Genomic DNA, 22,117 nt, shown 5'->3' with positions numbered 1-22,117 from the left:
TATCCTATACTGAAGTCCCGGGAAGTCTTGATTCACAGATCTTATTCGTGGAAACTGAAGATAAATTTGCAATACTATACTATCCTATTTTTTATAAATGAAATTACGTGATACAAAATAAACGAGTGAATAGGATTTAGACAAAAAAGTTGATTCATTGCATTGAAATATTCTAAACAGTTATTGAAATATTCTAAATCATTTTAAATCACCAAACAAAGGTCAACAGATTTCACACGCGTCTTGTTTCTTTATTATTACCGCTTTATTATTTTAATTATTTATTAAAATTATTAATTGGTTATATTGGTTGATCTGGGCAGCCGGCTATCGAGAAAAATATTAATTTATTGTTTGAAATATCAATATCAAGTTTTTTTACTATGTACTCAATATACCGATATATGTTATCTCTGTTATTAACTATGTAATATCAACGGATTTGCGCAATAGGTGTTTTTTATCATTCAATTTATAATCCTGAAAGACCATCAATAACATGGAAAAAGAAAACATTTTAAATAAAACTTTTCTCCGAGGCTAGACGGAAATTAATAGGTTGAATGAAGAGACAATTTAGTAAAATAGAGTAATCAGAAGTGAAACGTTGAAAAGGAAAAAGAAACTCCTGCAATTGTCAATCTCCTAGTGGACCCCAGCCCCTAGAATGAAGGTGTGGATTCTTAGTATACAAAACTAATTACTTGACTAGTGCTACGATTCTACATTCAGAATCCTTTCTCGTCGCGACTCGAACACACGACAACTGGTTCGAGAGACTAACTGCCCCCTCAGTGCCCCTGTCTATTGACCCTAAACTATCTCCGTCACCAAACTATAGCGGATTCTTTAAAATTCACTAAATCATGCCGATCCGTCATTCTTTCACTACATGCTTACATGGAAACAAGAAAAGTTTCATTTTTCGTGCCACCAGCACTGGAAAAGCAATCTACCACTCTTGGCTGGAAGCGTGGCGCATCATAACATCCCTGTAGAAATATTTATTGTTTGCATTCCAAATGAGAAAAGTTATTATATATGCACGATGCATACCGCCATGTTCACAACGGATAGGTGCGCCGTTCGATGTACTCCGTGTCCGTGTGATATCGAGAAAAAAGAACAAAGAGAGAGAAAAAAGGTTTGATACTGCTTGCTTGACGAAAACAAATTCGAAATAAGTATGAGGAAAAAGTGTTTTCTCGCGAGAAAGCGTAAAAAATCATTGAAGGATAGATCTGCTGGAATTTGAAGGTAGATCTCGCGTTCATATTGTTTTTGCGTTCCGTGATTCCTTCTGTGAACTGGTTAGAAGTCTATTAAAATAACTGTTTCTTTGCTAGTGAATCAGATCTCAAATGACTGAACATGAAATGGTAAAAGATTGAAACTTTTCCGAAAATGAAACCTAACAGGACAGTTTGTGTTGTTTCAAATAAATTTATTTAACACAAGTTTAATTGGATTGAAAATATTTGAGAAACATTGAACGACACAGCCGAAAACCCCGTACGGGTCCGCTGGAACACCCTCGGGTCACGAAAACCCAGCTGGTGGCCCACATACTGATCATCGGCAAGAGCGGTGGTTGGTTATTTTACAGAAAAAGTTCTGTTATCTTGTTAACAAACAATATAAATAAGCCGTAACCATTATAGCCACAGCCAATTTGAATGAACACTGAGTTCATTAAGGTGATAGATAAATGATAACACTCAAACAATGATGGAACGAAGCAAATCTTGAACATAGAGAATATATAGTTGAGAATGTTAGTTGCGATAAGAAGCCATAAAATAGATACGATAGTACGTTATAAAACCCCATTAGCCATCTTCGTTAAACTGTGTACAATTACTGGGCGATATCTCATCGGGTTGCCTATCCAAATGCTCAGGGTTCTATCACAAATCTCCCAACACAATGGATGACAAGAGTTCTGCTACCTATTTTGACGAATTTTAAGCTACTGAATAAGCATCATCCGGTCAAGAGGAAACAAATCGAGTTTCGCTTCTCCATTTTCGCTTCCAGCTTTCTTTACCCATCTTCTTTAATTTCAAATATAAGTTTAAATTTTACCCCACCAAACAAGTTATTCCAGAATGTTAGCCAAACAAATACATGCAAAGCGTGAGCCGAATTAAAAAGTTACCCTTTAATAACTACCCCATCCCGTTTCACGCCCTAACCGAAGCCGATGTCAGAGCACTGGCATGCCACATCGGAACAACCGGTACATAGTTTTAGCAAACAAACTTTTGCCACTGCCTTGTTTGCAGCCTATTGAGCAAAAGTCTTTCTGCCTTCCGGAGTGGAAGAAACAAAAATTTCAAAATAAAAACAGCGAACTGCAAAATTTTAAGCAGCCGAACTTCCGTCGGAAGACTTTCCCTACGGTTGTCTCTAACAGGGAAAGACTTCTTAATTAGAGCCATTATCCGAATCCCGACAGAATGTGTCAATTGCGAGTACTAGTTGCATTATTTCACGGCGCAGCATATTTTCAATGAAGTACTGTTTTAAATAATAAACATTACTCTGTCACATTCTCAGTCATCTGTTTACCTGTTGAGAGTTGAGAATCGTCCATCAGTAGTTCACCTTCTATTGCGAAGGATCTTGTGGAGAAAATAATTTATTTTCAATTATATATTTATTGAACTATAAGTTAAAATTTAATTTTCGAGATTTAACTTGGGTGTTCAGCCACAAGTGGTGACTTTTCAGCCCTATTATATACATGATTTGGTTATTACCATGAAGATATCCTTTGCTTCCGCAATTCTGTGATTTTGGTGTAGGGAAAATTTGTAAACCTACTTGTATTGTGTAATAGGGAAAAGGAACTTATATACTAACTTACTAACTAATACAGAGAGCGAATCGATTCAATTGAAGATTGCATCGATTTTTGTCGGAATTTGCTCATAATATTATGTGACATTACATCTAAAGGTTCTATATTTGTGAGTCTGTGTAACTCATTTGTACTAAACCAGGGGGAACGCTTCAAAATCATTTTCAGAATTTTATTTTGAATCCTTTGAAGCGTTTTCTTCCTGGTAGAACAACAACTTGACCAGATTGGTACTGTGTAAAGCATGGCTGGTCTGAAAATTTTTTTATAAATTAATAATTTGTTCTTTAAACAGAGCTCAGAAAAGGAGGAGAAAATAAATATTTTTGCAAATCAAGCCCCGATTCAATCAAACATTTAATTAATGCGATGAATAACTTTGCTCATAACAGTCACTTGTATTAATCTTCGAAGACTCGTTGAAAAGGAAATCTCTACAACCAAGCCTCCGTTTGCGAACACTTTTTTTACGTTACCTCTTTTTACGTATATATTTTTACAAACCAAATCCCAAATGATGTAAACTATTTTTTACGAGCCCACTTCGTGAAAAGAGTTTTTATTTTTGCATACCATGATTTCCGGCTCATTCATATTCCATGGAAACTGCTTCAATATGGTTATTGGATATGGTCAATATTGGAACGGGTTTAAAGAGTACATTTCGGAAAACTAGTGTTTTGAAAATCCAATTTCCTGTTTATTCATGTTCCTTGAAAACTCTTACAATATGAGTATATTCGGAACAGATTGAATATCAGAAAATGATGCTTAAGCTCGTTTAGAAATTAAATACGGTGCCTTCCGGTACATCGACATTTCTTGAAAATCCTTACTCATATTGTAAGAGTTTTCAAGAATTATAAAGAAATTGAACGTCGCAATCTTGAATCTCAGAACCACCTCAAACAACGTTTTCAAACATCTACTCATCGAAAAAGTACCGAAATTGCCCTTATTGTGTTTCCAAGGAATATCAATAAGCGGAAAGTCGCCATCTTGGATTTTGAAACGATCCCAAACTTCTTTTTTTTTCGCACCTACTGTTCACATCCGTTCCGAAAATATCCATATGATTGTGGGTTTCCACATTCAATACACAAAACTTTATTTACGAAGTAAATTCAAAATAACGCAAACTTGTTTTACGAACCAAATCTCAAATTACGTAAACTTTTTTTACGAATTACCTCGATTTACGAACCCTCGTCACAACATGCTACTTGATCAATTCAAAAAACTTTCTATCGATTTCGAGACTAAAAAGCGGCTACAGTACGTAAACCAAATCACAACCTCTCGTTTTGCTACTAACTTATAGGACGATATCTTTAAGTGGTGGCCATTTTAATGGTTCACTGAAAATCCACATTTGGGATCACTGCTAATGTGACTGCTTCCGTATTCATGTATTATTTTTGGTCTGAAATTTAGCGCAAAATTCTTCAATCGTAACGAAGTTATATAATTTACTATCCCACTAGTAAATTTATGGAAACGTTGAATTATTATGACGATTCTTTATTCGTATAAGTGTCTGTTTATTGGTCTTGTATTTATGTTTTAAGGAGTGTATCGAAAATAAGCTATCCACAAATTTTTCTTTCAAATTATGATCAAAAATGATATTCTATTCAAACTAAAAATTGATCCTTTTTTGTACGAGGCTAAACTTGAGCATAATGAAAACCGGATGAAATTTAAGTTATTCTTTCACGAATTTTCGAATTTTTGATCGAGTGCTCGTCATCAAGTTCCGAACAAGTGTTGCATCGCATTTTTTGGACGCTTGAGCCCAAATTACAGCATGTTCCTAGCTGTCTCACCAGTCTTCTTGAAGACCCTCTTCACGATTGCCCAGTAACGTGCGATGGGTCGAAGCTGAGAGCAATTCGGTGGATTGATATTTTTCTCAACGACATTTATACCCTTTTCCGCAATGGAATTGAGAGTGGTTTTGACATAGTGAGCCGATGCTAAATCCGGCCAAACATTGGAGGTGTATTATGCTTCTTATATAAAGGTAGCAATATCTTCTGGAGACACTCAGATCGATAGATTTCTGTATGTATAGTACCGGTAGTGTAAAAATGGTTGACTTCAAACCACAGGAACACATTGCTTGCCATACCAGTACCTTTCGACCGAATTTCTCCACTTTAATCGACCTGTCCGCATCGTTCACATCCTCCCTAACGACAACAGTAAAGTATTGTGGACCTGGAAGGGTTTTTGAGTCCTCCTTTACATAAGTCTCATCGCCCATTAAAAGGCATGCATCCGGACACTGCAAAAGACGCGAATACAATTTCCGGGTGCTTGTTGCTGCTCGCTTCTTCTGTTCTACACTTTGTTTCGAGATTTTCTGCTTCTTGTAGGTCTTCAGGTGATTTCTTTTTAAATCACGTATTGACATTGATTTGTTCTTCATGATTAGAGATACCACTTTCTTGTCCAGTTTCGGGTTGGAAGAACCAGGTTTTCTGCCTCTTTCTAGTAGTTGATCCAAACAATAGTGTTCTCCAAACTTACTCCAAACATGATGAATACCAAACCGCATCGCCAATTTTCGCATTGAAATCCCCTTCTCACTTAACCTATGTGTCCAGAACCTTAATTTTCGTTTCCTTTTCAATACGCGACACTTTGAAAACGCAGAATTTCAACCGCACAAACAAGTAAACAAACGAAAGCTGACAGCCAAACGCACAGCATGCTGTGATCTGAGCATAAAAACCATGCATAAAAATACATGCGTATAACACAGATGTATGTGGATAGCTTATTTTAGATACACTCCTTACGTCATGACTGCTTTAGGGATTACATCAGTTAAAGAGTTTTGCATCCAAAACTTTAACCAAAACAAATTTTTATCAGTTTTTGCAATGACTGAGTGGAAACATATATTGGAGAAGCCAAATGAATGAAAAACTTACAGAAAAAAATGATGTATTGGAAAAAGATACGAAAGGCCTCGAACCTGCGTGTTTATGCAGTCCATACATACGCGCTACCATTTTGCCACCCTAAGCATTGTGATAGACACAGCTCTAACACACGATTAATCATTATGAAACGTACATACAATGGTCTACATTTTTTTTATCAAAATGTACAACTTCATATATTTTTTTCGAAAAGATGCACAGCCAAAAATCTAAACTTGTGACACAGAAAAAATCCTATTTGAACCTTTTCATGAATTTAAACTGTAGAACAACCAAAATCTACGTGCGTTGCTTAATTTCTGTGTAATCGTGTAAGGTTTGGTAAGTTTGAAAAAAAAAACAGATCTTAGAAAACATTCTCAAAGGCTCTTAAAAGAATTTTTTACGTCTCAAGCAGCTTCCATGGTCAGAGAGAAACTATGTTTGAAACATTGCAAGGAAGTAAACCCTTAAGACAGCGAGCGCGTTCCATTTCTAGTTGTTCAGCTCTGGTACCGAAAGAGGTCAACAAAGATTTGGAGAAAGCACGTAGTTGCAACTTAAGCTAGGTTAACCTGGTTATGCAGTTCTCTAGAAAGAGATTACCAATTCTTATTTGTTTATTCAAAAAAAGCGTGTGTACAATGTTTGGAGCATTGGAATAACACAGTCAATCCTTGCCGAACGTGAACTTGAAATTACAAACCTATTATGATAAATGACCCACAACACAATCAGACAAAGCATCTAGCGAAACTATCAATGATCGATTGATCTGATTGTCAAAGAATTCGAACCTGTCGATCACATCTTCGCCGGTCTCGAAAACCTATTCCCACTGCGATATCGAAACACTTTGATTCAATTTAAAACTCGTTAAATTGAAATCGGAATTATTGTGAACCCTCCGGTGCCAGTGTCAGAGTGCCAGGGGTAGAGGGTGGTACGGGGGAAGCCTGGAATCCGTTTGCCCAGCAATTCTAGAAAGTAGCACAGCCATCGCCACCGCCAATCGCTCGCAACATCCCGTCAAGCTTCGAAAGCATCGGTCCGAGGAGCCTTAACTTGGCAGCTGAAGCGAGCGATAGATTAATTTTAAAATCAATTTATCAGTAAATGGCATTTTTATTGACGTGAGATAAATTTTCCAGTGCATGATGGCGGTAGTTTTTTTTTTCCTTTTTTTTTTTTTTGCTACCTAGCACATGGTACACCTTCCTGCCCTTCGCCTAAACTCATGCAACGGCAGGGTAACGTAAATCGGAAACGATATTTTTGACACGTGGGAAACCATTCTACAGTGACATTTTTCGGCCAGCATTCCGATCCCAAACCGTGCTTTTCCGTGTGTCCGTTGGTGTCGTTGTTGCTGTTTTCATGGTGGCAATGGATCTTGGTGAATTCATTGCTGCGAGTGAAATGAAGAAAAACTGCTGACCGGGCAACCCTTGTTGACGTGGAGTTCGCAGTCGAAAAAAAAACTGAAATCCTGTAATTGGGAAGCGCAGCAGATGGAACGCCTTTCCATTCTCACCAACTGGCTTGGCTTTTTTAGTGCATAACCGACAGTTCGTGATTTGTGGCTGACTGGTCGAACAGGCGAAAATCTATCGGTGTCATTCGGGCACGAACTGTGAGTGGCTTAATGAAGTATGCGGATTATTGGGCGCCTAGGGGAGATATACTACCACTTCTCCGGTCAATAGTTTTTGAATAATCCGTTAGTGGTAGCTTACAATGTGTGGGTGAAACGAGGAAAACCGTTCTCAGTATGCACTTTAATTGGTATCAAATATCTAGAAACACGTTCAAATAGTACCGATTCGATCGATTCGTTAGATGCACGGCGTGTCATCTGAGCATTTTATACGTGACAGTTTATCGTGTTGATCGTTATCTTATCTTCTTGTCTGCGAACATTGCTTGGTGACAGCTCAAATGGGTAATACTACGTACTAGAAGGCTGAATGAATGAACGATACTGATGTTTCAATGCAGTGACAGTTTTGACCAGTCGCGTGACTCACGTCAAACGGATTCTTTACATCATTCATAGTACTGTCAGTAGGAAAATAAAAAGACTTTGAAAACGATTCTCAGGAGTAAAGGACAGTTGCATGGCAAGTGTCAAGAAGCTACGCACACTAAGAATCCTTCCAGGTCGGGACATGAACATATCGATAGTCCCGCGACATAAGGGGCTAACTGCAAATGAGAGCCTCTCTTTGTTTACTTTCTCTTTTAATTATTACGGAGACATTACAGCGATTTCTTGAAATTTTCCAATAGAAATCGAAAACTTGTGGTTTTACCTTGAAAGTTTTGCGTAGAGTAATAATTCGAATATAAAATCAGGGCGGTAACTTATGAAAGAAAACAGTAAACATAGAAAAACTGTCATTAGCAGTTAGGCCCTTTTATCGTGAGACAGACGATTTGATAACTGTGGCCAACTGAACTAACCCAGGTCATAAAAACTGCAAAACAATCTCCTAAACTGAGCTGAAAACTGTTCCAATTAGTAAATCTTGTTAGTTGCTGGCCGATTTTGGCTGTTTTTTACATCGGAAAATATACTGCGATTCGGTGCATTTGTCTAAAACTATTCCTTAAACTTTTTGTCTGCTTAGCGAATCAACCTAGAAAATTGGTAGTACCTATTATCCCCGAGTGGCAAATGTAACTTATCGAGATTTCAAGATGTTCTACAATTGTTTTAGAATTGTTTTTTATGTTAGATATGTCCAGAAAGTTTTTTTAAATATATTAAAACCGGTTGTGCAACTCTTACTGTTAAGTTTCACAACACTACCGAAAAAATCACTGTGGAACAACTTTAAGTACATCTAAAACAATTGTGTAGCAAATCACCAACTTCTTCATGTTTCACTAGCAGCTATACAGGGTCCGGCACTCGAAGTGTAACCAATTAAAAAGGCCATAAATTCAGTTTGGAAAATTACTTTTACTTAATTCAAAGTACAAAATGTGTAAAAATAATACAAAATTCAGAATCAATTCACTTTTGCTCGATATGACCACCTTTTGCCTTGACTTGATGACTTGAGAGAGCGAAGGAGTTGCTTCGTTTGGCCGAAAGCGGTCAATTTCCGAACATTGTATTTTCTGACGAGAAAATTTTTCCAATTGAGCAATTCGTAAACTCTCAAAACGATAGGGTTTACTTGACCGACCGTTCATACGAGAATTTGAGTCATCGATTGGCCACCAGGAGGCAGCACCCGCAACAGATAATGGTTTGGGTCGCTGTAACCACAGATGGGCGCTCTCCAATCGCTTTCATCGAGCCTGGCGTCAAGGTATATGCGACATATTATCGGGAAAGTATTCTTGAGGTTGCTTTGAAGCCGTGGGCAGACAAACATCTCGGTGGCAGACCATGGACGTTTCAGCAGGGCTCGGCACCGTCTCACAAAGCTCGAGTGAACCAAGAATGGCTGAAAAACAACGTTCCGAACTTCATCACGTCCACACAATGGCTCTCGAATTCATCAGATGCGAATTCAATGGATTATTCTCTTTGGGCCATTTTGGAGAGCAAAGTCCGAACTAAAAGATACACCAGTCTCGAGGCGCTGAAAAAAGTTATTGTCCGCGAGTGGGTCAAAACACCTGCAAGTCACATTCGGCCAAACGAAGCAACTCCTTCGCTCTCTCAAGTCATCAAGTCAAGGCAAAAGGTGGTCATATCGAGCAAAAGTGAATTGATTCTGAGTTTTGTATTATTTTTACACATTTTGTACTTTGAATTAAGTAAAAGTAATTTTCCAAACTGAATTTATGGCCTTTTTAATTGGTTACACTTCGAGTGCCGGACCCTGTAGAAGTTCGGCAAAAAATTTCACATCGTCAAGTAAAACGGGAGTCACTATAACAATTGTGCAACTTATTAAAAAAAAATTCGAACGGCTGTCATAACTGTATCGAACAGAATATGCGTCGAAATTGCTAAAAATCTTTTGTGGAGGAAAAAACAGCGGAATGATGCCTCCCGCAAGGCATAAATGATAAGCCGAATTAAGACTTTGGCTGAAAAAATATTTTTCTGCTGAATCAGTATTGTTTTTGCTACCACATGAATTTTTAGGTCAGTGTGTGCAATTATCTTCAGTTTTAGAAAAACAATAATATGAAATTCAAGTTCATTTGTGCAAAATTTATCTATTTGAAATGAACGCAAAACTTGCAGACATGAGAATATTATCATAAAAGTGGCAGAAATACGCAGTGAAAACAAAACTGAACCAGATAATTTGTATTCGGTTTCCATCTCGCGATAAAAAATGAGCAGACCTGACATAACTTTTTAAAGGTATTAAACGAAAAGTTAAGTTCATCACAGTTACTCTCATAGTTATATAGTACCGCTTGAGCAACTTGTTTTTGTAACTCCAGCACATGGGCTTACCGAAATAGTACCTACAGTGCGTAACACAAAAGTCGGTCCAGCTAAGATGAATGACTATACAGTATTGCTGTTTAATTCAACTAGAAGATCCAAACTGATGAAAAAAAATCCAAAACGTAGAGGATTTCTTTCCGAAATATTAACATTGTATTGTTTCCTGTTATTTAAATAATATAAGTCATTACTTGCGTGAACTATTTTCTATTCAACTCACTGTAACCATCGATGCCATATTGGAAAATAAACAAGAAAAATTTATTTCGAGATTTTTCAGGTTAAATAAAACATTATCGTGATCAAAATCGTCTGAAAATTTAAAGAATGTTTGAATATACGTATTTTAAACACCATTCCGATGATTCTTATGAAAAATAATGAACTGTTATTTTCACAGAAATTTGGTGCACAATCATCAAAACACGTTAATTCAAAGACGCTTGAATATTTCGGGCGTACGAATACATATTTCACCATAAAAATGCAGTTCGTTGTCGTTTCATTCACGAAAACACAAAAAATTAACTCTACAATATCTACGTAGCATTATCATTTTTCATTTACAGATTATTTCACATGATCCATGTTTGTTTTAAGAGCAGTTGTATCGAAAACCAAATGTGAAACTTATTCATTATAAATTAGGTTCGTTATGTTTTGGAGACGTCAGTTGTTGTATCAGTTGCACATTCGTTGTGAATAATTATTCGTAATAACGGAAGAACTTGAAGATATGTTGCACAACACAGAAAAATTGCGCTTTTTCCATAACACAACAGTTGCTAGAAAAGTAGCTAATATAAACTGAGTTGATAAATTGCACAATCAGTAGAAAAACTGAACATGCTACTTGGGTCGTTCTCCAAACAGTACCAGCCTAGATGCCGTGTGGAATCCGACGGAAAAAAACTTCACCAAGAATAGATCCTTTTCAATTTCCGGCTAGCTTCGTAGAAAAGCTTTATTTGGTAGTTTTTACTCCTCCGTGTTATTGCTTGTCTTTCAAAATTATAAATTGAATAAGAAAAATCAACTGTTGCGTAGATCCGTTAATATTACAATGTTAATAACAGAGACAACATATATCGGTATATTGAATAAACCGTAGAAAAATAGTTGTTTGTTTGAAAAAATAATAATTTTACCTCGGTAGCCGGCTGCCCAGATCACTCAATATAACCAATTACCCATTTAAATAATTAATTAAAATTACAAAGTGGAAATAATACACAATCAAGATGTGCGTGGAATCTGGTGACCTTTGTTTGGTGATTTAAAATGATATGACATAATTAATAGATTATGTCACTAAATCCTATTCACTCGTTTATTTTATTGCCGGTAATTCCATTTAGAAAAAAACCTTTTTTAATCCACCTAGTGATGTAATTATGCCTTTGTCATATTACTTATATTTTCAAAAACATTACTATAAGATTTAGTCCAGATTTTGTTTTCAAACTTGAATAAAATCAGATACTTTCTTTAGGTATAAACTACCATAACCATTTCAATTTGTAAGCAGCTATGTCAAGTTAATATAGATTCAAATGTGGCAACTCTGCACGCTTTAAAAATTGAACAAAGCACGCTGTGTTGTTTTCTTTTTCCGCACCTGCACGTGCCGATGCGTACCGGCTAAGCGTCGTTTTGTATGACAGTTTGAAAGTTTTTTTTTTGTAATAAAATTTTTTTCTAGCCTTTTTGCGTAAAAGCTTTACGTGGCCGATTGGCTTACATTTTTGTTAGTTAAAAATTTTTTTTTGCTAATGGATCTCGTTGTCACCCTTTTTCTAGGGGGAGATGAGTTTCCATGTCCATCCAACGAGGATCGGGGGTCACTTCGTCCGCGGCTTATCTCATCATCCATTGCTTCGTCGTCGGTGTTGTGTGTGATTTCCGTTTTCTTTTCGTTTTCATTATTGATCGTAGTCTTGGGCTCGTTGAGAGTTGCTGTAGATGCGCCTTGTTGTACATTGGTTGCAGTTGCTGGTTGGTTGGAGGGTAAGTTGTTAACTGCAGCTGGTGTACTTTGTTCTCTAGAGGACACTGATGGTTTCGTTGAAGGGGATGCTTCATTGTTGTTGGTGGCTGTCACAGGTGTACTGGGGTTGCTTGGAGTTGCTGTGAAGGAAACACCGTTGTCCTTTGATGTAGTTGTCTCTTTGTTCAGTTTATCACATGGCTTACCGTAGTGAACAGCTTTTTGGCAATATTGACATTTGGCCATCTGATTGTCATAGGTAACAAGTGATTTGCACGGAATTCATCACTAAATTTCTGTTTGAGCTGTTAGTAGAATATTCTCACTAATAGTACTGTTGTTGTACCGTTGAATTCCGTACCGTAGAATTGTACCGTAGTGGAATTCAACGGTACAACAACAGTACCTTTAGACAGAATTCTTGTATCTTGACCGAAAATCACATAAGAAGGTACAGGCCTCTTCAAGTGTATGCGTAACAAACGTACGCCATTTAGAATACCGGGGAAAAAGTTCTTCCACTTTTCTTTTTCGATAGAGAGAATCTCTCCGTATTGGGACATAGTTTTACGAATATATGAATCGGTGACGCTTGAGGGAAGATCATGCACTCGCACTTCTATAGCACTATCTTCCATATATACTGGAATGTTGTACCTAATGTTCTCGTGTTCCACATAGTGCATATTGTTATTGTCTTTTGCGAATTGAATTGCATCCAACTCTTTATAAAACTGAATGTAAACAACATTATTCGTCTTATTGCATTGAAGTAAATGCACACGTTTAATGTCAAGATGCATTGCTCCTTAAGCAAACCTTCAAGTTCTCGTATCGAAGGTCGAATTTTGCACTGCCTGAAGTCAACAATAATTGTATTCATTCGTACCGACGGTAGCTTTTGTTTATTTGGTTCGTTCATTTCGAGATCGTTCTATTGTTCACTACACAATCCTGTACTTGGTTTCTTCTGTCCCAAACGTAAGCGGTTTTGTTTAATCGACTGACTTGGATGAGATGTGAAAGCGAACTGAGTTTGAAAGTTTTGATACTCATGGCCAGAGTTGCCATTTTAAAATCTGAGTTACAACTTGAAAAATCTGTGTACCATTCGTGTTGCATATTTTCTGTGAATTTTGATAAAATCTGAGTTTAGAATCTGTTGGGCAAAATATCAAAAAAAAACCGGTGGTTTCACAGAAAAATCTGTGAATATGGTGACTCTGCTCATGGCCTTAAAATTTCGGAACCGGAAGTCGGATCTAGATGAAATTGCACAGCATCTTTTATGACAATTAGAGCTTTAATTTGGATCATGATTTGTGAAAATCGGTTTAACCTTTACTGGAAAATCGAAGTAAGTTTCGTTTTTTACTACAACCGGTACGTTCGGAAGCGGAAACCGGGAAATAGTAACCCTAAAGTAGTTTTAAGGAGTGTGCCGAAAATAATCTATCCACAAATTTCGTTTTGAAATGATGATAAAAAACGATATTTTATTCAAACTGAAAATTGATACTTTATTGTACGAGGTTAAACTTGAGCATAATGAAAACCGGATGAAATTTAAGTTATTCCTTCACGAATTTTCAAACTTTTGATCGAACGCTTTCATCGAGTTCCGGACAAGTGTTGTATCGCATTTTTTGGACGCTTGAGCTCAATTTATTTTGAACTCCCGCATGTTCCCAGCTACCTTACCAGTCTTCTTGAAGACCCTCCGCATTTTCTCATAGATTTGCACATAAGGAGTGTATCGAAAAGTATTAAGCAACATTGGTTATTTAAAAAAAGCAAAAAAAAAACATATTTTGATATCAGTTTTCGATATATTGTAGAAAAATTATATTTTTATGCATTTCACTGATTATATTGAGGAAAATCCTAGTTTCTGTGATTCTGCTCAGTTACTTTTGTAACTTTCCTGGTGGCAGCTGTCCAGTTTTTTTAACTCCTGCATGTTTTGGGACACTGTACCTTCCTTCCGAAAGTGCCGCTTGACAATTGCCCAATACCTTTCAATTGGCCGAAGATCCGGGCAGTTCGGTGGGTTGTTGTCCTTTTCCACGAATTGTACATTATTTTTTGATAACCACTGTAAGAGTTGGCGTAGTGGGCTGAAGCCAAACGCGGCTAGAAGAGAGGAGGAGCCTTATGCTTTCTGTACAGTGGCAGCATTCTATTCTTCAAACATTCTTCTTCGTACACCTTGGCGTTAATTGTGCCCTCCGTGAAGAAAATCGACGACCGCAAACCACAGGTACAAATTGCTTGCCAGACCAACACCTTCTGCCCAAACTTTTCCATCGCCACCGTGGTGTCAGCGTCGTCCAGGTCCTGGTACACCGATTTCGTATAATATTGCGGTCCGGGCAGCGCTCGAAAGTCGTAGGCGTAGGTTTCGTCGTCGATCAGGATGCATCCGTCTTTATTCTATGGAATCCGGTTATACAGTTTTCGCGCTCTTGTTTTGGCCTGAACTTGCTGTACCAGGGACTTTTTCGGCACCTTCTGTTTCTTGTACGTTTTCAGGGAGTTCCGAACTTTGCTCCGTTGAATCATCCCGATGCTGGTGTTGAACTGCTTGGCCAAATCCCGCGTCGACGCCGATGGGTTTTTCCTGATGTACTCAACCACTTTTAAGTCCCGGCCGGGCTGGCTGGGACCCGTTTTCCTACCGGATCGGGGCAAATCCTTCATGGAAAGGGTCTTACCGAACTTCTCGATCATATTTTTGACACTGGTGTGGTGCACTTTCTCCCGTTTTGCAATTTCGTTGTACGTGACACCACTTTCTGAGCACCAAGTGAGCAGAATTTTCTTTCGCGTTTCCGGATCAATTCGACTCATCATTGAAACGATAAACCGTACCGAAACCAATCGATTGCGCAGCTATTATTGACATGTGAACAAACATGTCACCGCAAAACACGCTGCAAAAAATTAAGCCATTTCAGAGTAATAACCGTTTGGATTTTGCTAACTACTTATCGATACACTCCTTAATGCCTCGTAATTCCGGAACCGGAGTACGGATAAACATAAAATTCAATATCGAGCTATGGGATATTGTTGAAACGTTCACTCGGGAAGTCTGTGAGTTTAGTGGTGCTACCAATATGATGAAATTTTTACTAACAAATATCCTTCTCCCGTGACACTTGTGGAATGCGCAGTAGTATATACGGCCGCTAGTAACAGCAAGTGTTGAACTAACATCTCTTTCCAGTCCTTAGTCAATCTACGTTCGGGCCTGGCCGGCGCTGGTACTGATAAAAAAAACTCTGAGGTTGCCATAGAATGTACATTGAAGAATGATTAGCCAGCTCCAGGTCTGACCATCTAGAAATTCTCTGTACAATTTCAGCTAATCCCTATCAGTAACGGAGTAGCAACCAGGGCGGTCGCTCAAGCTTAGTGGATCAAGATGAACTGTTTAATGGCAAAGTTAGCTCAATTTGTACAGCTAATGTACTGATAAGTCCAAGACAAGACGTAAAGAAATAACCTTTCCCTATTCGTAATGAACTTCTAACTCAATCCAATCTGCGTACCGTTTCCGTTCGGTCCTTCAAACGAAACTGCAATCGATCTAACAAGATATGAACAAGTAAACGCTCCACATTCAAACTTTTAACTAGACAATCACATTTACTGATAAAACAGAAAAAAATCTCTACCAGTAGGCTGGAAGACCGATTCACTCGGTTAGGGAAGGGGGTACTTCTTCTCCGGAACTTGATTTCGATACTATCAGTCGGTACTTCACCAAGGCAAGTCAATGACAAAAGTGCTCCTAGCGATGCAGTATGAACTGTGTCAACAAAATAGAAACAAACGCTTAAACGGAATCCACTGAACTTTCCGAACGTGTATGACGGGGCGGCATTAGGCCCTAGTCTTCGTCGAGTACCGATAGCAAGTGGTTCGCGAGTGAAACGATTCGTCGCAATCAGCATTCGAACGAATTCGAAGCAAATTTGTTGAGGAAATATTTGCGATTCCCGGCCCAAAAGTCGGATGGTTTAAAAAGTGAACCCGTCCGGGGCAGTGAATTCCGGTTGGCTGCACAGTTAGCGAGATTCGAAACAGAAAAGCATTCGGCTTCGATTGCCGCCTGACGGCAGACGCGAAGTGAGATGAGCTGTAATCCACGCGGATGAATTGATCCGGATTTGAAAGCTGCTGTAAATTTTGTGATTCCGGAAGATAAATTGTGAGAGTGAAATCAGCATGAAGAGCACGGGAAACAACATGCACTTCTTTACGGAATCCTCCGACGATGACGACGAGGAAACGTTGATGATCAAAAAGTAGGTTGAAGGATTATCCAGGCAGGAAATTCTCGACTACCGACATACCCAGTGCCGTTGATTTTGTTTATGGTGTTTTTTTTTAAATTTAAATGTGCATATGTAGTTTATGTGTTTAACTTATCCCAAAACTCACAGACAGGCAACGTTTTATAAAAAAAAATATGTTTGCCTGTATTTTGATTACGCATGTTTTCAGTGTTCAGGTATGTGTAAGCTCAACGGAGTTCAGATGACCGATTTCGTATTTCACCATGTTCTTCCCAGGTTGGTGGTTTAATGCGTACACCGTTTAATTTACAAGCCAGTTGTGGTATGTTCGAGCCTCGAGTAGGAAGGATTCCTAGTGTCAATAGAAATCGGATAATTACGTCAATTGAAACGTGAGCGGAATTCCTGTCAACGTAAGCTGCGGCGGAATCGATGCTTAGCAAATACTATAAAATTTCACCAATCTGTAAATGCATATCGCACACTGAATTCGACATTGTATAGATCGTATGTACTTAAAGTGCAGACAAACCTCCGAAGAAACCCTCGTAATTTCTGGCGATTCGTAAATTCAAAGAGAAAATGTTCTTCAATCCCCTCAAACGTATTTTTGGACAATACGGTTTCTGCTTCAATTCCAGAATCTTGTGAACTATTTGCGAGTTTCTTTGCCGGTGTTTTCTCGAGTAGTTCTACCTCGACATTCGACGCGAATGACGCTGCTTCAAATGTACCTACCGATTTGTTGGATTTGGATATTTTTACCGTTACACCATACTTGGTGGAACAAGCAGCCAAAAAACTTAAACGTTCCTTTTCTCCTGGTCCGGATGGTATACCATCCGTTGTTTTGTGTCGCTGTATTTCAACTTTAGCTGAACCATTGAGCATAATTTTCAATCGATCGTTTTAGCAAGCTAGGTTCCCTCGTATATGGAAACAGTCGTTTATTTGTCCCATTTATAAAAGTGGTGATCGACGTAATGTAGCGAATTATCGTGGAATAACAAGCCTCTCGGCATCGTCGAAATTATTCGAGATAATTGTGAGTGTTGCAATTTTGGATCGCGCAAAGAATTATATCTCATTCGATCAGCATGGTTTTATGCCGGGGAAATCAGTTACAACGAATTTGTTGGCCTTCACATCCCAGTGCATAACTAGTATGGAAGCTAAAACACAAATGGATGTTATCTATACCGATCTCAAAGCTGCTTTTGACAAAATAGATCATAAAATACTTCTTTGCAAATTATCTCGCCTTGGATTATCTTCGCAACTCGTATCTTGGTTGGACTCATATCTTTCCGATAGGAAATTACGCGTGAAAATAGACCACAGCACATCATCCGAGTTTTCGAATAAATCAGGTGTCCCACAAGGTAGTAACTTAGGACCCCTGTTGTTCGTATTATCCTTCAACGATGTGGCGTTGCTTTTGGGAGCTGGATGTAAATTAGTCTACGCAGATGATTTAAAACTGTATCTCACTGTTCGTAGTGTAGATGATTGCCAGCGACTACAATGTCTGCTTACATTGTTCAGCGATTGGTGCAGGAAAAATAAACTCATGATAAGTGTAGCCAAGTGCCAAGTCATCACATTTCATAGGATTTCATCTCCAGTCATATTTGACTATAACATTGATGGTTCAATTATCTCTAGAGTGGATCAAGTGTGTGATCTTGGTGTACAGTTGGATGCTAAACTGACGTTCGATGCTCATCGTTCTCAAATCGTTTCGAAAGCAACACGTCAATTGGGTTTCATCGCTAAGATTGCAAAGGACTTTAAAGACCCGCATTGCCTTAAGGCTTTGTATTGCTCACTCGTTCGCCCAATTCTCGAAAACGCGTCGGTAATCTGGACTCCGTATCAAGTATCGTGGAGCCTTCGAATTGAACGAGTGCAGAAACGATTTGTTCGTATGGCATTACGAAATTTACCGTGGAGAGATCCAGTAAACTTGCCACCATATTCAAACAGATGCCAATTGTTAGGAATCGACACGTTGCAGCGAAGTAGAAAAATTCAACAGGCGTTGATAATTGCTAAGTTGATCAACGGAGAGATTGATGCTCCTGAACTGCTTTATGACCTTAATTTTCGAATACCAAATAGATCACTGCGTAACACAAACCTGCTTCAGAACAGATTCCATAGGACTGTATTCGGATACAACGAGCCAATTACTGCATCAATAAGAACATTCACTACAGTTGAAGAGTTGTTTGAGTTTGGAGAGCCTTCCCGCTGCTTCGTTGAAAAAATCAAGCATTCTGAAATAATCTGACTATGGATAATTTAATTTGTTATTAGTTGTTTGTAATAGCTTTTAAGTAGTTGTGTAGTTGTCATGTAATATTTGTGATTGTTTTAAAAGATAGTGGTTTTTATGCCTATCTGAGAATGATATACATTTTTTCAACTCAGATGGGCTTTTTCCCACTCTGTTAGTCCATTTAGACATCAGTCCGATGGATTTTGTTTAATAAATAAATAAATAAATAAATAACTAACCATACAATGGTTCTGCTCGCTAAGAATCGACTTCGAAGTCTATAAGAAGATAAAATTCCACAAGGTGTTCAAAAGGTGTTCAGATCCGCTTTAATAACAAAAAAAACTGACGCTTATTTTTTTTAAATGTCATACAATTTCTACACATTTTTGGTTATGCACGATTGAATGAGTAGTATGAGGAATGTTATTTATTTCCTACGCGTTCGCGATTGAAAAGTAAATAAATCCCTTATCAAATATATCTCAACAATACACTGGGATAAAGTACTACTCGAACCACTTGAAGGTCTTTAATCGATTTCATGATTATTGTTGTGCTATAACCTCTAAAAAACTATTCGCATTAACGCAAAAGGCAACAGTAACTAGTTTTGCACCGTTCTATCGACCAACTTTCATTGTCAGGGCCAGGCCAGATTAACCGAAAATCATTTTACCCAGAACCATTTCGCGGAATCATGCAATTGTTCTGATAACATGAATGGCATTTCCGGGAAAGTTAATTGACTCTATTAACTACACTGTATTACCTACAAAATCTCAAAACATTTGCTTTGGTCTATCATGCAATTTTTGGTTTCTTTGCTGTTCACTAAACTACGTAAATATTCCGATGCGGAACTTCACCCTCTGTTTCCACAGAATTTGTCGCCGAATTGTAAGTGTTTAGGATTATTTCATGACCAGTGCTTCGATACTACGGTCACTAAGAATCTTTCCAAGTCAAGCCTCCAAAATAATACATCTGGCTTGTTGGACTAGCGCCTAATTGTCTGAACCACCGACTTTTAACAAGTGCAAAAATAAACAATCAGAATTTTATTTTTCAAGGAATATCATTTTTTTAAGGAATATTAATAAACCGGAAGTCGCCATCTTGCAATTCAGAACCACATCAAACATCGTTTTCCGACATCTAACATTTTTTTGAACTAGCGGTTATTTCGACATTGGTAACCTTAATATCACTTCTGATTTGACAGAAACTTAGTTTTATCCTTCCGATTAACGAAAACGGTTGTGTATACGCTTGAGGAACGCGTGAAAATAGTGCAGTTTTACTTTGAAAATTAGCTTGAAGAAGACGCCAAATAATCATCTTTTCGGATGAGGCACATTTTCATCTCGGCGGGTATGTTAATAAGCAAAATTGTCACATCTGGGGGACGGAAAACCCACACGTTATCATGGAAAAGACGATGCATCCTAAGAGAGTGACGGTTTGGTGCAGATTTTGGTCTGGCGGCATCATTGGGCCATTTTTCATCGATAATGAGGCAGGAGCCGCAGCCACGGTCACGCCATGATTGGTTCTTCCTGTTACTTGAAGAGGAAGACTTGGACACCATTTGATTCCAACAGGACGGCGCTCCGTGCCACACAACCAACGCTATGATCGATCTTTTGCGCACAGTCTTCGAAGATCGAATTATCAGTCAAAATTCGGATGTCGTTTGGTCGCCTCGGAGCTGTGATTTGACGCAGTTAGACTATTATCTTTGGGGGCTGTCAAAGATAAGTGTTATGTGGACAAGCCAGACACAATTCAAGCCTCGTACAGCCATAGCTGAAATAAAGCTGCATACAATCGAAACTGTACTAAAAAACTGGACCGACCGAATGGCGTACTGCAAGGCCAGCCGAGACAGCCATTTGAATGAAATTATATTCCACAATTACCCGGAAGGATTGTACTTTAATATGAAAAAATAAATTTTGAAATCGGATGAACCCTTTTGTGCTTTATTGCATGTTTAAAAAAATTACATGACGGACCCTGTACTCATCAAACCCGTTTCGCGAACACTGATATTCTGATGGTTTGTAACGAATATCCTTGAACCGGAAGTCGCCATGTTGGAAATTGATGCTACTCAGAACATTCTTTTCCTGCGAAAACTGATAATTTTCGTTCCATAATTATCCAATATATTATTAATATCCAATAATACATGTACATAAGGAAATTTTTTTGTACGTTGAAAATTCCAAATAACGTACTTTTTTTTACATCATAACTCGATTTACGAACCCCCGAATATTACGTAAATGGAGGTTTTGGTGTATTTCTAAGTTTCGATTGGAATGCATCAAGTCCACTGTTTTCAATTATGTATGAAGAATCTGCTCAAACTTGTTAGCTAACAATCTAAGACACTATGCTGACTTATTGGATTTCCTTGACGGAGACGATGGTTTTGAAGGAGTAAGTGATTTATCAGCAGGGAAGCATGCAAAAACCGGATAAATACATTTGCATTTACTTCAATGCAATAAGACGAATAATGTTGTTTACATCCAGTTTTATAAAGAGTTGGATGCAATTCAATTCGCAAAAGACAATAACAATGTGCACTATGTGGAACACGAGAACATTAGGTACAACCTTCCAGTATATATGGATGATAGTGCTATAGAAGTGCGTGCGCATGATCTTCACTCAAGTGTCACCGATTATCATATTCGCAAAACTATGTCCCAATACGGAAAGATTCTCTCTATCTCTAGCCTGTACCTTCTTATGTGATTTTCGGTCAAGATACAAGAGTTCCGTGCAAATCACTTGTTACCTATGACAATCAGATGGCCACATGTCAGAATTGTCAAAAAGCTGTTCACTACGGTAAGCCATGTGATAAACTGGACAAAGAGACAACTACACCAAAGGACAACAGTGCTTCTGTCACACCAACCCAAAGCAACCCCAGTACACCTGTAACAGTCACCAACAACAGTGAAGCATCCCCTTCAACGAAACCATCTAACGTAACCCCTATAGAACAAAGTACACCAGCTGCAGTTAACAGCTTACCATCCAACCAACCAGCAACTGCAAACAATGTACAACAAGGCGCATCTACAGCAACTAGCAACGAAATCAACAACAATACCACGGCAATGGATGACGAGACGAACCACGAACAAACTGCCCCTCAATCCTCGCAGGAGGAAAATGGAAGCTCCACTCCCCCTAGAAAAAGTGTGTCAACGAGATCCAATTCAAAAAAAAAAATTATTTAAAAAATCGACTCAATCGGCCACGTAAAGCTTGTACGAAAATAGGCCTGAATAAAATCTTTAAAAAAA

At 38.2% G+C, this 22,117-nt stretch overlaps 1 protein-coding gene across 1 annotated transcript in view; it reads left to right on the top strand.

The window, feature by feature from the left end:
• Positions 1 to 15,972: 15,972 nt before the first annotated feature.
• LOC131429759 (chitin synthase chs-2-like) overlaps positions 15,973 to 22,117 on the top strand; it is a 43,392-nt gene continuing 37,247 nt past the window's right edge. The window contains exon 1 of the mRNA XM_058594089.1: positions 15,973 to 16,516. Within this exon, the coding sequence (XP_058450072.1) occupies positions 16,437 to 16,516 (80 nt within the window). The 5' untranslated portion in view covers positions 15,973 to 16,436. The remainder of the gene's footprint in view (positions 16,517 to 22,117) is intronic.

The sequence above is a fragment of the Malaya genurostris genome, chromosome 2, assembly GCF_030247185.1.
Source record: "Malaya genurostris strain Urasoe2022 chromosome 2, Malgen_1.1, whole genome shotgun sequence".
NCBI classification, from domain to species: Eukaryota; Metazoa; Arthropoda; class Insecta; order Diptera; family Culicidae; genus Malaya; species Malaya genurostris.
Note: the sequence above shows the minus strand (reverse complement) of the source record. Positions and strands in the feature narration are given on the sequence as shown.